General features: G+C 41.4%; 1 protein-coding gene across 2 annotated transcripts in view; it reads left to right on the plus strand.

Annotated features, from left to right (window-relative positions):
* The window catches only part of slc9a1a (solute carrier family 9 member A1a), a 48526-nt gene that overhangs the window by 6187 nt on the left and 22874 nt on the right, over window positions 1-19465 (plus strand). For both annotated transcript variants that reach the window (XM_023980627.2, XM_023980628.2), the window contains exons 2-3: window positions 16887-17350; window positions 18601-18851. In XM_023980627.2, coding sequence (XP_023836395.1) covers window positions 16887-17350; window positions 18601-18851 — 715 coding nt within the window. The remainder of the gene's footprint in view (window positions 1-16886; window positions 17351-18600; window positions 18852-19465) is intronic.

A 19465-nucleotide genomic window follows, 5' to 3' on the forward strand; every position in this document is an offset into this window, starting at 1 on the left:
CACTTGTTGCCTGCTTTTCCTTCACTCTGCGGTCCAACTCATCCCAAATCGTCTCAATTGGGTTGAGGTCAGGTGATTGTGGAGGCCAGGTCATCTGAGGCATCACTCCAYCACTCTCCTTCTTGGTCAAATAGCCATTACACAGCCTGGAGGAATGTTGGGTGATTGTCCTGTAAAAAAACAAATGATCGTCCCACTAAGTGCAAACCAGATGAGATGGTGTATCGCTGCAGAATGTTGTGGTAGCCATGCTGGTTAACTGTGCCTTTTTTGAATTCTAAATAAATCACAGACAGTGTCACCAGCGAAGCACCATCACACCTACTCCATGCTTCATGGTGGGAACCACACATGCGGAGATCATCCGTTCACCTGCTCTGCATCTCACAAAGACACGCCCGTTGGAACCGAAAATCAGACAGAAGGACAGATTTCCATCGGTCTAAGGTCCATTGCTCGTGTTTCTTGGCCCAAGCAAGTCTCTTCTTATTATTATTGGTGTACTTTAGTAGTGGTTTCTTTGCAGCAATTCGACCATGAAGGCCTGATTTGACACAGTCTCTGAACAGTTGATGATGTGTCTGTTACTTGAATTCAAGCATTGATTTGAGCTGCAATCTGAGTCTAACTCTAAAGAACTTATCCTCTGCAGTAGAGGTAACTCTGGGTCTTCCATTCCTGTGGTGGTCCTCATGAGAGCCAGTTTAATCATAGCGCTTAATGGTTTTTACGATTTCACTTGAAGAAACGTTCAGTTATAAAAAAAGAAAATCCAGAGTTTGACTGACCTCAATGTCTTAAAGTATTAATGGACTGTCGTTTCTCTTTGCTTATTTGAGCTGTTCTTGCCATAATATGGACTTGATCTTTTACCAAATAGGTCTATCTTCTGTATATCACCCCTACCATGTCACAACACAAGAAGGAAATTCCACAAATACATTTTGAACAAAGCACACCTGTAAATAGAAATGCATTCCAGGTGACTACCTCATGAAGCTGGCTGAGAGTGCCAGGAGTGTGCAAATCTGTCATCAAGGCAAGGGTGGCTACTTGAAAGAATCTCAAAACTTTTGGTTACTACTGTACATGATTTCATAGTTTTGATGTCTTCACTATTATTCTACAATGTAGAAAATAGTAAAAACGAAAGAAAAAAAAAACCTTCAATGATGAGGTGTGTCCAAACTTTTGATGTGTGTGTGTGTGTGTACGTACATTCATAAATACAGTGCATTCGGAAATTATTCAGACCCCTTGACCTAGGCACTATATCTACTTTTCACTGGCCTATTGACGTAGATTGACTGGCATGGATGATTTCCAAAACGTCCCCGGGCCAGCGGGCAGCCCTGTAAGTCCAGCCCTATTTGTTTCTTTTCAAGAGTTTACACTTGGAGCCTGCATCTCTCGTTAAATTGTTTCTACCACAAATGGTTCACTGAAAGATCAAGGCGCTCTTTCAGAAGGTTTAAGAGGCCGTTATCTACAGTAAACATACAACTGAGATGGATGATAAACCTGAAAGGCGGTCGGCACAACTGCTGGGCATACTGTAACAATACGGAGATGTTGTACGTCACAAAGCAGTATAATCTATTACTACTGGCACCGTGGCCTGCCTATGGAAACCATAATTAGATTAGGCCTAATTTTACAACATCAAACCCAGTCACCTTGTTACAATCACCTAGAGTTGTCAGGAACAAGGAGTGGTCTGAAAGTAGACCTAATAGGATAAATGGCTCCAGTGGGCTCAAATACCAGGTTTGTCATTTTATCTGAGTTTGATCTCGGTTAGTTTTCTGCGTAAACATGAGGAAATTTATGCCTTCCAAATGAGTAGGCTGTAATGAGAAACCTGGCCTACGTAATCCGTTTATCTAAGCACTGCTTCTGGCGCGAGTATTTAAAAGCTTAATTACCGGACACGACTCCAGTGTACGAAGTGTAAAAAGATTGCACATTCGGCTCTGCAAGCAAGCCCAGCACTGAAACGTTTAGTTGGTCTTTAGCCCATAGCTGAGTAATGTGACAGTGGATTCAGAAGATGCAACCGTTGCCTTATTTGAAACAGTGGCCTTCAGACCTAATATTTAATGACTGTGTGGAAGTCTGGGAGAGATAACAAGTAGGCCTATATCATTAACTAAAACACTACTCCCCTATCCTGCCAAAGTGTTACGACTTTAAAGCTTTTCCCATTATTTGCTTATATGGTTCTTTTAACTTTTTACATCCCATCGACATAGATAAAAAAACTTGACTAGTCTGTGTGTTACCAGGGTATTCACAGGTTGATTGTCCATATGAACAAATATCCTAATTGAATAGGGTTCATCATTGTCGTCTTGGGGATACAGACCTACAATTATTGCAGTGAATAGTGTTGGATAGCCTACGCTTTAGTTTAGTCTTTGTCTCAGACTTGGGCTTGACATTATCTTTTGCATTCTTCTCATCCCTGTGGCTCACTGTAATCTGTCACCGATAGCATAGGGGACGAAAGAGATCCACGTTAATCTGATGGATTAGGCCATATAGCCACTCCTTACCATGAATACAAGGGAACCCTTGTGGGGGACACGCTGATGGCTTCACATGTCAACATTTAAAATGTATCTTCACAGTTTAGCCATGCCTCAGTGACAATCTTCAAAGGGCAATAGGCTAATGCTCCGGTATCTTAAACATCGATGGAGATCTGTAAACATCAATTAGTTTGCCGTTGAGCTTTGATTAGAATTCTATATGATTTGCGTCTTCTCGGACAGATCTCACCAATTGGTTGCAGCATCGGGTGGATGTATGTGACAGTCGAAGTTGGAATGTGTCGACAGGGAAACAATTATTTTTCTCACTGATGGTTGACATTGCAGAGTATCGGAGTCCTGCCAAAAATCATTATGAAAACAAACCTCTGGTGCAGAAATATGTGGAATGAGTATAAGAAGTGTAAAGGACACAAACTATTTCTGAACCAGTTCCTTCAGAATTGACTTCCAGTAAGATGTGTGTTGCATAAGATCCCACCAGTGTTGCACGGTATACAGAAATTGCTAGCCAGCCTGTCCTGAGGAACCACGGAGTCTGGCCTGCAACATGTTCACTCCCACCTCATGCTGCACAAGTTAAGACACTTGAATAATGCAACATGAAATGTTGAAAACGTTAATTACTGTTCGCAAAACAACCTCTATACAGCACTTTACAATGCAAGAAGATAACGGTAATGTTAGGCTTATTTTTCAAATTGGCATGTTTTGTTTCTAAATGTCTGTGTAAGAGTGAAGGTTTCATTGAGTTGTGTGAGAGTACTTTTGCACATATAACACACTGTGACTGAGGAAAGGCACTACTCCCAGTATAAGTGMACCCCAAATAAATGTAGTTCTCATCATATTTGCGCCTCTTCGATGGTCCAACGTCCCGGTCTGTTCGGTGCTTTCCCGTGTAAGGGGGCAGTAGCTCTTCGGCTGCATCAGATTCACAACTGTCAGTGTTCATGCTAGTTGGACTAACAACAAATGTAGAATTACTGATGCTAGCATTGGATATGCTCGTGGAAGCAGAACAACTTGTGTCATCGACAGGTGCAGRTGTAGTACTGCTGGTAGTAGCAGTACTACCAGTAGAGCTGGTATGTGTCTCTATGGATGCGGGCCTTACTAAATGGACTGTTTGAAAATGTGAAACATTTAATTTTATTATTTTAAAAAACATATCTTTAAAAAAAATGCGAATCACATTTTTATTTGGTGTACCCCTGACGGCAGAGAATACTTGCATTAATGCATACATGGCTGTCAAATTGATTGATATTTAACTCCAAAAGATGCCCGACAATTGTACAGAGCAGTAGCTACATTTTATCTTTCTTGATTAAGAGTCATTCTGTGAATGGCTAATACGGCTTCTTTTTTTGCCGTGGTATAATTTTGGACACTAAAGACTGTCTCAATAGACTTCTGCCACAGAAGATCTTGATTTTACATCAGTCTAAAATCCAAGGCATGCACCTCATTGGCAAGAAAAATAATAATGAATTGTCCATCTGAAATTTCAGAGGTCGACCGATTTATGACAAAAAAAAGCCGATACCGATTAATCGGCCAATTTTTWAAAATGTTTTATATATAATTTGTAATAATGACAATTACAACAATACTGAATGAACAATGAACACTTTTTTATTTTAACTTAATATAAATAATAATAACAAATAAATAATGAAACGTGTTTCATTTGGTTTAAATAATGCAAAAACACAGTGTTGGAGAAGAAAGTAAAAGTGCAATATGTGCCATGTAAAAAAGCTAACGCTTAAGTTCCTTGCTCAGAACATGAGTACATATGAAAGTTGTGGTTCAATATTCCCAGTTGTTCAATATTCCCAGTTAAGAAGTTTTAGGTTGTTGTTATTATAGGAATTATGACGCGTTGACTATTTCTCTCTATACCATTTGTATTTCATATACCTTTGATTATTGGATGTTCTTATAGGGACTTTAGTATTGMCAGCCTAATCTCTTGAGTTGATAGGCTTGAAGTCATAAACAGCGCTGTGCTTCAAGCATTGCTAAGAACTGCTGGCAAACGCAGTAAAGTGCTGTTTGAATGAATGCTTACGAGCCTGCTGCTGCCTACCAGCGCTCAGTCAGACTGCTATATCAAATCATACTTCATTTTAATATAATAAACACAGAAATACGAGCCTTTGGTCATTAATATGGTCAAATCCGGAAACTATCATTTCGAAACAAAACGTTTGTTCTTTCAGTGAAATACGGAATTTCCGTATTTCATCGAACAGGTGGCAAACCTAAGTCTATATATTGMTGTTACATTGCACAACCTTCAATGTTATGTCATAATTATGTAAAATTCTGGCAAATTAATTACGGTTTTCACACAGTTCGCAACGAGCCAGGCGGCCCAAACTGTTGCATATACCCTGACTCTGCTTGCATTGAATGCAAGAGAAGTGACACAATTTTCCTAGTTAATTTTGCCTGCTAACATGAATTTCTTAACTAAATATGCAGGTAAAAAAAGATATACTTCTGTGTATTGATTTTAAGAAAGGCATTGATGTTTATGGTTAGGTACATTTGTGCAACGATTGTGCTTTTTTCACGAATGCGCTTTTGTTAAATCATCACCTGTTTGGTGAATTTGAAGTAGGCTGTTGCCAGTTAATGAAAAATTAACAGACACCACATTGATTATATGCAATGCAGGACAAGCTAGTTAACTTAGTAATATCATCAACCATGTGTAGTTAACTAGTGATTATGTGAAGATTGATTGTTTTTTCTAATATAAGTTTAATGCTAGCTAGCAACTTACCATGGCTCCTTGCAGCCATAMGGTCATTTTGATGCTGCACCCGTGTAACAGGTGGTCAGCCTGCCACGCAGTCACCTCGTAGATTGCAATGAAAACTTGAAATCGGCTCTAATTAATCGGCCCATGCCGATGTCGACCTCTAATCAAGAATGTMTGGCTTCGAAATACCACCATTGCCAATTACTACAGGATGAGATCTTTGTTTAATGAAGAGGTTGTTTAAAAAAAATAATACCCACTTTCACAAAGAGCACTCCAGACACTTCTTTCTCTCTGCCTCTTTTCGTCTGTTTATTTCAGCCTGTGCATCGGGGTAGCATTGTGGATTTGGTCACTGACCCTGACAGGATGATGTTTTGGCACGATGGCTTGGAAATGTCTTATTTTAATAAAGTAGTCAGATGTTATTCTTGGTACTTTGATCAWATATAGGCTCAATTAATATCGCCGCAGGGTTTTTATTTCAGTTCAGAAATATGGGCAGAGACGATCTACATCATCATGGTTCAAAACAGGGTGAGTAAAGAGAGAAACATGAAGGGAGGTGGAGTGTGAGTAGCAGCTACGTAGAGAAATCTGTGTGAGTGAAATAACACAGATCCAGATTCGTAGCTTTGAGAGACGTTTCCAGAGGAGCGGGGTCGAAACATCTGTCATTGCAGCCCTGACCTATTTAAATAAAATAAAATATATCCAACATGGTGTCAGTTTGAGGCACAGTAATGATAGAGACCAAATGTGATAAACACCAGAAAGGAAATAAGGTTTAGAAGGGACATTCCATTGACCCCACCATGGCTTATCAGTACCATGCTGCTCACTGAGGTACACTTATCCATAACATCCATACATATGGATATGGATACCAGCAATCAGTCACTGGTAGCTGTCTTTGATCCCAATGTTCCCCCATGTACCACCTTATCTCCAGATGTGATATGTACTTGCCACTGAAGAGGGTGAATACTACTGGAGGCCATGACTGGAGTGAGCCGCTAGAGCAGAGGAGTGGTCAAACACGTTTTTCCACATGGACTGCATTCGCTCTTCAAGGTCCAGAGGGCCTTGTTTTTTTCCCCGCTCAATTTGTAAATTGTCCTCTATCGTTTTTGGAATGTCCGATCCTCCCTTACTGTCTAGCTTTCATTTCGGTGTTCAAAAATGTTAAATACATTTTTTTTCTCAAACCACGTGGGCCGTGTGTTTGACCCCCCCCCCCCCGCGCTAGAGAATGTGTGAGCTGTCATCCATCTGGCTAGGAGCTTCAGGCACATCAAAAGTGCCTCCAGTGTTTAGGCCTAACCAWTTTCTGACAGGAGCTCAACAATATGTAATACAGTATACCTTTGTTTTTCAGCTCTGCTTGCTACCTGCCCTCTCTTGTGTTTGTATTGTCTTAAGCCTTTGGGTGTGACCTAGCTAGGAGGACTAACACAGACCATTCGAGGTGAAAGAGCTCCTTGTCCAGGGGCGATGAGTCATTCCCTTCCTCGTCAGCCAGTCTTCACACAAACCCTTGTCCCCCATAGTCACACATGAGGGATAATGGGTAATTTAGCATTCCAGTCCTGAATTGACAGTTTGATATCTGGCGGTTTAGCGGTTGCAGTCGTAATCACTTTAGTCCATCCAACTATGACCGGTCTGCCCCTTTTCCTGCAGGCTACGTCTTAAGCATGAAACGCACAGAGAATCTCACTGCCGATAGATTTCCGATAGGTACTTATCACAGTGGGAGGCCGTTCCTTCTCTTGCTAGAACAAGTTGAACCTGCTGCGTTCTGACCCGGTAGAGACAAACCTACCGCAACACTCGTCAGTGGCCAAGAACTTGACTTTGAGCCAGTCAGAGAGCACAGACCTTCACATGGGGGAGCCAACAAATKTATTTTTAAAAGAGGGCATTTTCTCCATTCATTCACGTATGAGCCAGTCACTCTTCATATGCAATGTAGGCTATGGGTTGCTAGATAGCTAGATAGCTAAGTGCATAGACGCAATGCACACAACAGTAAATGCTTCCTCCAAGCCAACTAACCTCTAGCTAGTTTTGACATTATACTAGAATCACAATGGATTAGCTAGTTTCCATGAAACAGCTGCTATGTTGTGCTAGCCAGCGAATATGCTAACGTTAGCTAGCTAGCTAAACATTTGGCTTTGGGCTGGCACTGGCAGTATGGGATTATGGAGAGTGAATTAAATTGTTTCTTCATTGTCTTGCTAGGTAGTTATCTAGCTGTGGCCATCTGGCTAGTACCAACAAGGGGTTTATACTAAATAGGAACATTAGCGCAGATGGCTTGGCATCTAGACCATAAGCAATACGCACGTACAGTTGAAGTCGGAAGTTAACATACACTTAGGTTGGAGTCATTAAAACTCATTTTTCAACCACTCCGCAATTTTCTTATTAACAAACTATAGTTTTGGCAAGTCGGTTAGGACATCTACTTTGTGCATGACACAAGTAATTTTTCCAACAATAGTTTAGACAGATTAGTTCACTTACAATTCACTGTATCACAATTCCARTGGGTCAGAAATGTACATACACTAAGTTGCCTGTGCCTTTAAACAGCTAGGAAAATTCCCGAAAATTATGTCATAGCTTTAGAAGCTTCTGATAGGCTAATTGACATAATTGTGGATTGACATACCTGTGGATGTATTTCAAGGCCTACCTTCAAACTCAGTGCCTCTTTGCTTGACATCATGGGAAAATAAAAAGAAATCAGCCAAGACCTCAGATAAATAATTGTAGACCTCCACAAGTCTGGTTCATCCTTGGGAGCAATTTCCAAATGCCTGTAGGTACCTCGTTCATCTGCACAAACARAAGCACGCAAGTATAAACACCATGGGACCACGCAGCCGTCATACCGCTCAGGAAGGAGAGCGTTCTGTCTCCTAGAGATGAATGTACTTTGGTGCGAAAAGTGCAAATCAATCCCAGAACAACAGCAAAGGACCTTGTGAAGATGCTAGAAGAAACAGGTACAAAAGTATCTATATCCACAGGAAGACGAGTCCTATATCGACATGACCTGAAAGGCCGCTCAGCAAGGAAGAAGCCACTGCTCCAAAACCACCATTAAAAAAAGCCAGACTACGGTTTACAATTGCACCTGTCTCTTATACACATCTAGATGTGTATAAGAGACAGGTCAGGAAGTTAAAGCTTGGTCGTAAATGGGTCTTCCAAATGGACAATGACCCCAAGCATACTTCCAAAGTTGTGGCAAAATGGCTTAAGGACAACAAAGTCAAAGTATTGGAGTGGCTATCACAAAGCCCTGACCTCCAGCCTATGGAAAATTTGTGGGCAGAACTGAAAACGTGTGTGCGAGCAAGGAGGCCTACAAACCTGACTCAGTTACACCTGCTCTATCAGGAGGAATGGGCCAAAATTCACCCAACTTATTGTGGGAAGCTTGTGGAAGGCTACCCGAAACATTTGACCCAAGTTAAACAATTTAAAAAGGCAATGCTACCAAATACTAATTGAGTGTATGTAAACTTCTGACCCACTGGGAATGTGATGAAAGAAATAAAAGCTGAAATAAATCATTCTCTCTACTATTATTCTGACATTTCACATTCTTAAAATAAAGTGGTGATCCTAACTGACCCAAGACAGGGAATTTTTACTAGGATTAAATCTCAGGAATTGTGAAMAWCTGAGTTTAAATGTATTTGGCTAAGGTGTATGTAAACTTCTGACTTCAACCGTATACATTACCAAACAACGCTACGGCCACCTTCTGGTTTGGTCTATTTTAGCAAGGCTGAGTGGCTGACTACTTCCAAGGTCTTTGCTGTGTGAACACAAAGAGACTGATGGCCGACACCCAAGTAAACATTTGACAATCCTACCGGTGTGTTTGAGCTTTTATTTCCATGAAAGTATCTGTAATTAATGTCTCTCAAGACTTTGGCATTTTTCCTTGAGATAAATTCTTTGCGATGTCATTGCAAGAGGTTGGAATAGCCTGGCAACATGAACCTGCTGCTSTTTTAGTAATGTATATACTGTATGCCTATATTCAGGGTTGGGTAGGTTACTTTTTATAAATGTAATCTGCTACCTTAGTTACCTGTCCAGAATTGTAATCAGGTTACTTTCAGATTAGTTTCCCCTTAAGAGGCATTAGAAGAACACAAAAATGAGTGTTACCAATTGAACGACATCTATTTCAGGATAAATCAATGTAAGATTTTATATAGCTGGCCATAAATGGATGTTGCATTTGACTTTATGAGTTAGTTATGTAGGCTTCTACTAGTCCATTGCTTTCTACTACATATAATATGATTAGGTTATATCTTTCTATTAAAAACCAGTCTGTCAGATTTCCAGTCATTTAAAAATAATGAAATACCCCTTGATCTTCAAGAACAGGATTTTAAATTATGGAAGAATAGATTAGCCAAATTGTTTTACATGAGCATAACCCAAAAACGAGGGACTTATTAGCCTACTCTTTTGTTTATGATATTGTTGTTTTTGTCACGTTCCTGACCTGTTTTCTATTGTTTTGTATGWGTTTAGTTGGTCAGGGCGTGAGTTGGGATGGGCAGTCTGTGTTGTTTGTTCTATGTGGGAGTGTGTTGGTTAATTAGCCTTATATGGTTCTCAATCAGGGACAGGTGTTATTCATTTCCTCTGATTGAGAATCATATATAGGTTGGCTGTTCTCACTGTTTGTTTGTGGGTGATTGTCTTCCRTGTCTGTGTCTGTGCACCACACGGGACTGTTTTCGGTTTGTTCGTTTTATGTAGTCTGTTCTTGTTCATGCGTTCTTCGGGTATATGTAAGTTCGTTTGTTCAGGTCTGTTGACTTCGTTTTGTTATTTTGTAAGTTATTCAAGTGTTCTTCGTGTTTTGTCTTTAATTTAATAAATTCATTATGGCATCATACCTCGCTGCGTATTGGTCCTCCGATCCTTCTCTCCTCTCCTCGTCTGAGGAGGAGGAGGAAGATCTAGAAAACCGTTACAGTTTTGGAGGACTGATTGGGCTCATTGATTCAAGTTGTTATGGAATGGCGTGCTTTGAGCACTACTGAAAAGTGCTATTTGCATGTGAAAAATGAATATCATATGCTGCATTTGCTTTAGGCCTATTATTTACCTTTTGTTGGTGACACTGATATCGCGATAATTTGAAGCTGTTTAAAGGGTGAATCCACAGTTGAAACAATAAGAAAGTGGGCACCCCGCCTCTATTTTAGTAAAAAGCTGAGGAATGGGCCTGGAGAAATGTAACCACTCTCAGATGAATAGACAGAGCTATAGATAACCATCCAAATGATTGTTTTAACCATGTTTTGAGGCTGTACAGTGTTTGTTTACATCTACAATGTTTACAAACATTGGAGAAAAACAAGCTTATATTTGAGGTTCTCATGGGGTGTGACAGTTGAACTAGGCTCATGAGGCTTATATCTCTTTCTCTCTCTCTAATTTGTAAGTCCAAATATGGATGTAACAACTACAGATTTCCCATTTTAAGTCTATTCAAAGTAGGCGAGTTTGAGTGTTAAGCCTATGGACTTTTCTTTTTTATATATCAGCAGGCATTAGAATGCACATTGAAATCCCCACTCGTGGTCTTCTTAAACTAAACTTGTTTTTTACAGAATGGAGCACAATGCTCCTGAGGTGTTTAAAAGCGATGAACTCCATAGGCTGGGATCTGCACTATGCAGCTGTTGCAAGAACAGTGGTTTGATAGGCAGCTTAAACTTCTTCAACCATTAAGTTAAAATACACACACATTTGTGAACAGCCATCCGCATCAACCACAATCCGTAAGGCGCAAATAGCTAAATGAGAGAGCGGCAATGTGAGTCACATCGTGTAGATATCACTGCTGTCGTCTTTACCTCCAAGCGTTTATTGAAGTTGGACAAGCTTTGGATGCCGACAGCAGTCGCAACATTGGAAGACATAGCTTTGGACTGTAGCCTACAAAAGCCTATTTCTGTTCTTTTCCAGTGATCCATCAAATGCATTTGGTGTGTCATTATAGTGGTCTGACTTTTAGTCAGACTCGCTCAGGCGGAACAAACTTAAACTTGCGCCATTTTTCAATGCTGATTGGAATGTCATTGAGAAAACAGAAAGGTGTCAAGGATTTCTTTCACAAACATCCTGTCTGAATTTAGAAGTAATCCGAGAAGTAATAATGTTGTTWTTCAAAAGTATCTCTAATCTGAGTACAATATTTTTTAGCTGGTAACGGATTACAGTTAGTTTTTTGTAATCCGTTACATGTAATCAATTACTCTCCAACTCTGCCTATATTTGAACAATGTGTTTAAAACACTAATTAGATCACAACTACCCGAAAGCAAGATGTGTGACCTTAAGTGGGAAACCTTGCTGTCAAAGAACAGACTTGTATTCTCAAACAGTCTTTTGACTGACACCGTAAAAAAACATTGCATTGAGAAATGTCATGATATAGTGACAACTTTAGATAGCAGAAAATGCATTGAGGAGATGCATCAGACCTAGTGCTGACAGCTCAAACCTTTCCAAACACGTGCAGTCACTGACACGCATACAACCTTGGTGTCCTGTTCCCTGTCAAAGCTCTGGGATTTGACAACTTGCTGCAGCCAGGTTATTTATGGGTTGTGATTCAGAATTTGGAAGTCTGGGAACCCGAAGTCCCTCTGGATCAGATTCACTACTCAAAGGAAATAGAAGGCACACTTCCCTTAGGGACCGAAACTATGTTTTGCAGGATATGCATCAGGGTTGGGGTCAATTGCACTTAAATTTTAGTCAATTCTGGAAGGACACAGATTCCAATTCTCGTTATTGCTTTTCAGGAAATGTCCAGAGGAAACGCTGTGTCCCACTGTTTTCTTTCAGCCGGCAACACATCCAACAAGCTCTTATGTCGGGGTCGCGACGGGGGAACTGCAATGGGGTCAACTATTTATTTATCTTTCATTAAAAAAAAAAATTGGGAACAAAAAATGTTGAGTACAAATTAATGTATGGGGCAATATACAAAAGTTTGAGAAAGATAAATATAAAAAATATTGATTGTATTGAAAATGAATGACAGTGCTATGAATGCAAGGTTATTTGTTGATGTGAAAATCGAAATGTATCTTTTAGTCATGGGAAATTCTTGGGTAAAAAAAATGGGGTCCCCAGAAATTCTGCCGTGACAAAATGGGATCCTGGCTGAAAAAGTTTGAATACCACACTGTCTTGTGTACTAGTACCAGCATTTTCCACTGGTCATGGTTGCTCACATGTTGAAGGGTGTGCTTTTAATGGATTTTGACGAGGATTTCGTAAACTCTTGCATCGCAGTTATCTGCTGTGAGGAAATAATTATAGTCAGTTGACTTAGGCATTCCGACAGCTCCTCAGAAGTAGTTTGGCACARGTTGTTTCTGAAGCTTATATTCAGTCACCACTTACTTAAGCCTAACTCTGTAATGTCGTTGGCTGGGGCTGAGATGTAAGCTTCTGTCTGTTTAATTAAAACAGCCCGCGCTCTATTAAATCAGTTAGGGGTTAATTATTTTCTCTGCATATTGTGCATGAACACAAGTCTGAGTGAACACGGTAGGCTACACATCAAGCTCACAAACCCCTCTTCGCAAGAGTGATGCTCATATCTCCACAGAAAAGGCTGAGCCAGGTGGCCTGAGCCTTTTGTAAGTGCCCTCCAATTAGTCAGTGTTATCTTAACTCTTTTGTTTTCCCACATGGAGAAGATGCTTCCTGTGAATTGTGGAACGGTGCCAGTTTCCTGACGAGGCCGGTTGAAAGGAGAAGAGTGCCCCTAGCACCACACATCTCTTTCTGGGAAGATTAGGCCTCTTTGGGCCGTTTCTCACTGGACCTTCCTCTGCGCTAGAGCGGTAGTGCTTTAAAACAGCAGCAGTGCGTGGCAGTGTTCTGGACTCCATAAATGGCTTTGTTTAGCCCGTGAAAGAGTGTGTCCAACACTGAAAGTGTTGCCTTCCAGCTGACTGAGTTGATGAAAAACATCAGATGCCCTGTATACCCGGGAGATTGCAGTTTTTTTTTGTATGTTCAAGAAGGCATCATCTGGGAAATCTGAGGTTTGTAGGTTTGCCTATCCAATATACAGTGGGATATTGGTCATTTTGCACTTCCTACGGCTTCCACTAGATGTCAACAGTCTTTAGAACCTTGTTTGATGCTTCTACTGTGAAGAATGAGGGAAGGAGAGCTCTTTGAGTCAGGTGTCTGGCACGAGCTGAACATGCACGCTCACGTGAGAGCGACCTGCTTTCCATTGCATTTCTGAAGACAAAGGAATTCTCCGGTTGAAACATTATTGAAGATTTATGTTAAAAACATCCTAAAGATTGATTCTATACATCGTTTGACATGTTTCTACGAACTGTAATGGAATTGTTTGACTTTTCGTCTGACCTGCGCGTCATAAATGTGGATTACTGGACTGAACGCGCGAACAAAATGAAGGTATTTGGACATAAATGAGGTACTATATCGAACAAAACAAACATTTATTGTGGAACTGGGATTCCTGAGAGTGCATTCTGATGAAGATCATCAAAGGTAAGTGAATATTTATAATCCTATTTCTGACTTCTGTTGACTCCAAAACATGGCGGATATCTTTATGGCTTATTTGGGCTCTGAGCGCTGTACTCGGATTATAGCATGGTGTGCTTTTTCCGTGAAGTTTTTTTGAAATCTGACACAGCGGTTGCATTAAGGAGAAGTTTATCTAAAGTTCCATGTTTAATACTTGTATCTTTTATTAATGTTTATTATGAGTATTTCTGTAAATTGATGTGGCTGTCTGCAAAATCACTGGATGTTTTTGAGGCAAAACATTACTGAACATAACGCGCCAATGTAAACTAAGATTTTTGGATATAAATATGAACTTTATCGAACAAAACATACATGTATTGTGTAACATGAAGTCCTATAAGTGTCATCTGTCAAAGGTTAGTGATTCATTTTACTTCTATTTATGCTTTTTGTGACTCCTCTCTTTGGCTGGAAAAATGGCTGGGTTTTTCTGTGACTAGGTGCAGACCTAACATAATCGTTTGGTGTGCTTTCGTCGTAAAGTCTTTTTGAAATCGGACACTGTGGTGGGATTAACAACAAGTTTATTTTTTAAATGGTGTAAAATACTTGTATGTCTGAGGAATTTTAATTATGAGATTTCTGTTGTTTTGAATTTGGGGCCCTGCACTTTCACTGGCTGTTGTCATATCGATCCCGTTAACGGGATCTCAGTCATAAGAAGTTAAGACAAAGTTTGTTGTTTTTATAATTTGCAGGCTCTTACTGTTTTCCACCATAAGCGCTAGACTCCTGCTGTTTACACGTTCCTCTCCTGACCCCTTATCCTTGAAAACCTCTGACGGTGATAAAGAACACGGACCGTTACGTGACTAACAGTACAGTCTGCGAATGATGACATGCTAATTAGCTATGCTCAGCGCGTGAGGTGTGAGCGTTGAAGGGCAGTTTACTTACTTGCCTGCCTGCCTCTCATCTCCTCTCTATGTCCCAGTGGGATCACACCCTGTGCTAGCCAGGCCAGATGGTGCTGCCAAAAAGTGCCACCCCTACCCTCATGCGGCAGCAATGTAAATATACACTGTGTTGATTCTGTGTCAGGGTTTCGTGTCAGACTACAGAAAGGCTTTAGGAGTAATGGGATTTGATGGGTCACAGATTCAGATGCCCTCCATTGATGGGCTAGCCTGTCAGAACGAGACATTTTAACTATTTCCCCCCCTTGAAAACATTTGTCAGGTAGTTTCCACTTAAGGCTTGAAAAGGCATTCGTTTAGCAGTTTCCCAGGCCCAGTTTTTCAAAAGTTATCTGATCTGATTTCTGCAATCAGATAGGATTAAATGTTAGAATTGGGTTTTTCAAAACTATAAAAACAAGTGGTTCTGATCCTCTGTATAGGGATAAGGATTTGGTAGTCCAATCTGACCTTGAATCAGGTTTGAATGTCGTTTTTGCACTCAAAGATAGTGATTAGGATTGTTTTGATGCCGAAAATCTGGAATTATCTTGATCCCACTGGAAAGGTGGATTCACTTTGGGTCTAGAAAGGTGAAATGCACTACAACCAAGACATTTCAATGTAACTAAAGTAAGGATGTTTAAAAAAACATTCTTATATCTGAAAACCAAAGTTTCATTGTGTTAAATTGACCACAGTTTGGGTTGGCCTAAGTGGTCATTTTGTTATTGAGAAGTGTCAAATAAATGCATCTACTTACTTTATAAGTGATATTCAGGCTCTCTTCTTTTTAATCAAGATCCCTTTTATTATTAATGTGGTTTACTCATCTGTTTCCTTATGACAGTTTAGAGGTAGGACCACAACCTGTCTAGTAGATGGCAAGGTATAGGCCTGTTCAAAGCACTGAAAATCCTGATTCTGTGGTATCCGGATCAGAAAGATCCTATCCGATTTATTGTCTCAAACTATTTCAAAAACAGCCAGATCAATCTGATCCTGGATAGCAAGAAAATAGGATTACAGAATCCGGATCGTTCTGATCCAGATTAAGCGTTTTGAAAAACTGGGCCATGGGACTAGGCTAGCCTGTCTGAGCCTGCATTAGTCAATGTTGAGACAATCAAACTGTGTTGCCATGGCAGCTAATTGTAATAGCTTACTTGAAAAAATAAAATTGGATTAGGAAATAAACTATCAGGGGAAAAAATGACCATCTTTTTCTGTTATACTGTTACTAGTTCAAAATAATTTTATTACCCCTTTTTTCGTGGTATTCAATTGGTAGTTAGTCTTGTCTCATTGCTACAACTCCCGTACGGACTCAGGAGAGGTGTGCGTCCACCGTACACCTGGCGACCGTGTCAGCGTGCACGATGGGACAAGGACATCCCTGCCGGCCAAACCCTCCCCTAACCCGGACAACGCTGGGCCAATTGTGCGCCGCCCCATGGGTCTCCCGGTCGCAGGCCGGCTGCGACAGAGCCTGGACTCGAACCCAGAATCTCTAGTGGCACAGCCTTAGGCCACTGCGCCACTTGGGAGGCCCCATACTAAGCCTAGTTAACGTCTTGTTGAAGTTAACCTTTTTCAGTCAAGTTTTCCTCAGTGACAATGTCATATGATCACTATGAGAATGGTCTGTGTGTGGTTTCTCTCTGAAAGGAGTCACGTGATTCATATTATGAGGAATTTGCTCATCTACGAGGCCTAGATATGTTCTAGTCTTTTGAAATGGCACTTGTGCAGGCAAGCACTGGCATGTTAAATTAGCTCTGAAAAAGAGAACAAATAATGTGATTCTGTTCCACTTAAGTCTATTCTGAATATGCGTTTGGTGGGGCTTGCAACTCAACAGGTTCAGTGAGTCACTGGTGATTGTTTTTATGGTCCTTATCTTCAATGAGTTTGAAGTTTCAGGTGACTGGTACATTCCAGATCCCGCCTAGAAAGTGTAAACCTTTAGAACAATGAACGAGAACAATGCATCTAATCACCTTCTCCCTCCCTCAGGGTTCCACCTGATCCCCCGGCTGTCCAGCATCGTGCCCGAGTCCTGTCTGCTCATTGTGGTGGGCCTCCTGGTCGGCGGACTCATCAAGCTGGTGGGCGAGGAGGTACCCCCCGTGCTGGACTCCAAGCTCTTCTTCCTGTGCCTCCTCCCCCCGATCATCCTGGATGCGGGCTACTTCCTGCCCATCCGGCCCTTCATGGAGAACATCGGCACCATCCTGATGTTCGCCGTGGTCGGCACCCTGTGGAACGCCTTTTTCGTAGGGGGTCTCCTCTACGCCGTGTGCCAGATCGAGGGCACGTACCTGAGCCAGGTGGAGCTGCTGCCCTGCCTGCTGTTCGGGAGCATCATCTCGGCCGTGGACCCGGTGGCCGTGCTGGCTGTGTTTGAGGAGATCCACATCAACGAGCTGCTGCACATTCTGGTGTTCGGAGAGTCGCTGCTCAATGATGCCGTCACTGTGGTGAGTGGTGGATGGGGTGGTATGCAGTGTTATGCAGGGCAATACAGTACAATGCAATTCTAGACAATCAATTAATGAATTACAGTCAGGGTTTCCCCCCAAAATAGATAATGCCATGCAGTACAATATAATATAACCAAACTATATTTTCAGAAGGAGGCCAAATCTATTTTCAATTATTTTCTCTCATGACTTCCTTCTCTTTCCTCTGCTGAAACAGTTGTGAGATGGACCATCTCTCTCTTATGGGTTGGTCATTGAAAATATAAAGTAGAAAAAACATTTGGAGTTTTTTTCTTTTACTGTTTGCGTCCTTGCATGAAGCAGGCATTGCATAGGCCTACTAAAAATACACTAATGTTCTGTAAGTTGCTTTGGTTAAAGTCGTGTGCTAAGTGTGGCGTATATTGTGAGGCACAGTGGTTCCTGTTGCTATATTTACTGATTACACTGTCCTCACACACTGGCTGTTTTGAGAGGACCAGTTCACTTAAAATAGCCTTGGAGTCATGAGACTTAAATTAACGGTAGTTCAGCCGAACCATTTTAATATTGTGGGGCAGACGGGCGCAAGTGTGCAGAATTGTTCTGCTATGTTCAGTTTATATGCAATACCAGGACAACATGTTGTAAAAACATTCATCTCGGAAACCCAGAACAAAAACCTCACCTTTTTGCATCATATACTTGATTAAGTTCTGAGGGCAGATGTGTTGGAAAAGTCTGTGCCATATGCCCCCCCCCCCCCCCCCCCCCCAAAAAACCTGTGAAATTGTGATTTGTCCAAATGATCAGTGAAGAAAAATCAGGGCCCCCTGAATAAAGTTCCTTGTTAGTTGTCGCATCCCACAGTCTGTTGCTATGATACCATTTATGTTAAGTGCGTCTGTCCACGAGAGATTGAGAACATGTATTTTTTCTGTAGTGACTATACCGACACGTTAGACCATATAATATCACTGGTTTATATGCCACTCAGCAGACACTTTTATCCACAGTATAGGGAGTGTATGCATTTTATTGGGGCCCCAGTGGTATCAAACCCATGACCCTGGCGTGCTAGCACCATGCTTTTACCAACAGAATCCAAACCAGTTGTTTATTTTCGATTATTTTCAAACCCCCCTCCATTCTCTCTAGGTCTTATACCACCTGTTTGAGGAGCACTCGGGCGTGGGCTCTGTTATTCTCTGTACACTTGAGCCATGTCTCGAAGGTCTCTCTCTCTCTCGCCATCCCTTCCACTCTAGGTCTTATACCACCTGTTTGAGGAGTACTCTGGGGCAGGCGAGGTAACGCCAATGGACGTGGTCCTCGGGGTCATCTGCTTCCTGATTGTGTCGCTGGGCGGCATCGCCGTGGGCGCCATCTACGGTATCCTGGCGGCCTTCACCTCCCGGTTCACCTCGCACACCCGCGTCATCGAGCCCCTCTTCGTGTTCGTTTACAGCTACATGGCCTACCTCTCGGCTGAGATGTTCCACCTGTCTGGAATTATGGCGTAAGTAGGGGGTGTGGGGTACACACACGTTCACAGACACACGCTCACAGACAGGCATACGCTCACAGACAGACACACACTCACACATACACACAATCTTTCTAGTGGCCAAGGTTTTTTGAGTTTCTGTCTGTCATGAATCATAGATATTGTTGATAATAAAAAAAGGTTTCCGTGAGATTTATGGTTAGGCTGTGGCTAAGTGGAGGTTTAGTGTTTATAATGCATTGACAGAGTGGCTGTGATACGTGACCTTTCGAACCTGTCCGGCTGGTCAAAAAAAAGAGAGGATATATGCATCACAGGAGGTGTTAGGGGGCTGTAAATTGAGCGTTGTATCCCTGCTCTGGGCTTCACATCCGTTGGCCTGTCACGACATGTAGTGAGTTACTGCCGTTTTGATAGAACTCGTATGGACGTCCTTGGCCGGGACAGACCCGGTGACATTTAATTATTTAACCATTTAGTCAGGAATATGCTAAGAAGATAAGAATCTAATTCAGTGTACACTTATGAGTGAGATCTTTTCCCAAGGAAACGTGAGAAGATAATGCAGGAATTAAACATGGTCATACTTTTCCTTTAGCTAAACCAGAATCAATGGTGTTGCTTGA

Source organism: Salvelinus sp. IW2-2015, linkage group LG35, assembly GCF_002910315.2.
Source record: "Salvelinus sp. IW2-2015 linkage group LG35, ASM291031v2, whole genome shotgun sequence".
NCBI lineage: Eukaryota > Metazoa > Chordata > Actinopteri > Salmoniformes > Salmonidae > Salvelinus > Salvelinus sp. IW2-2015.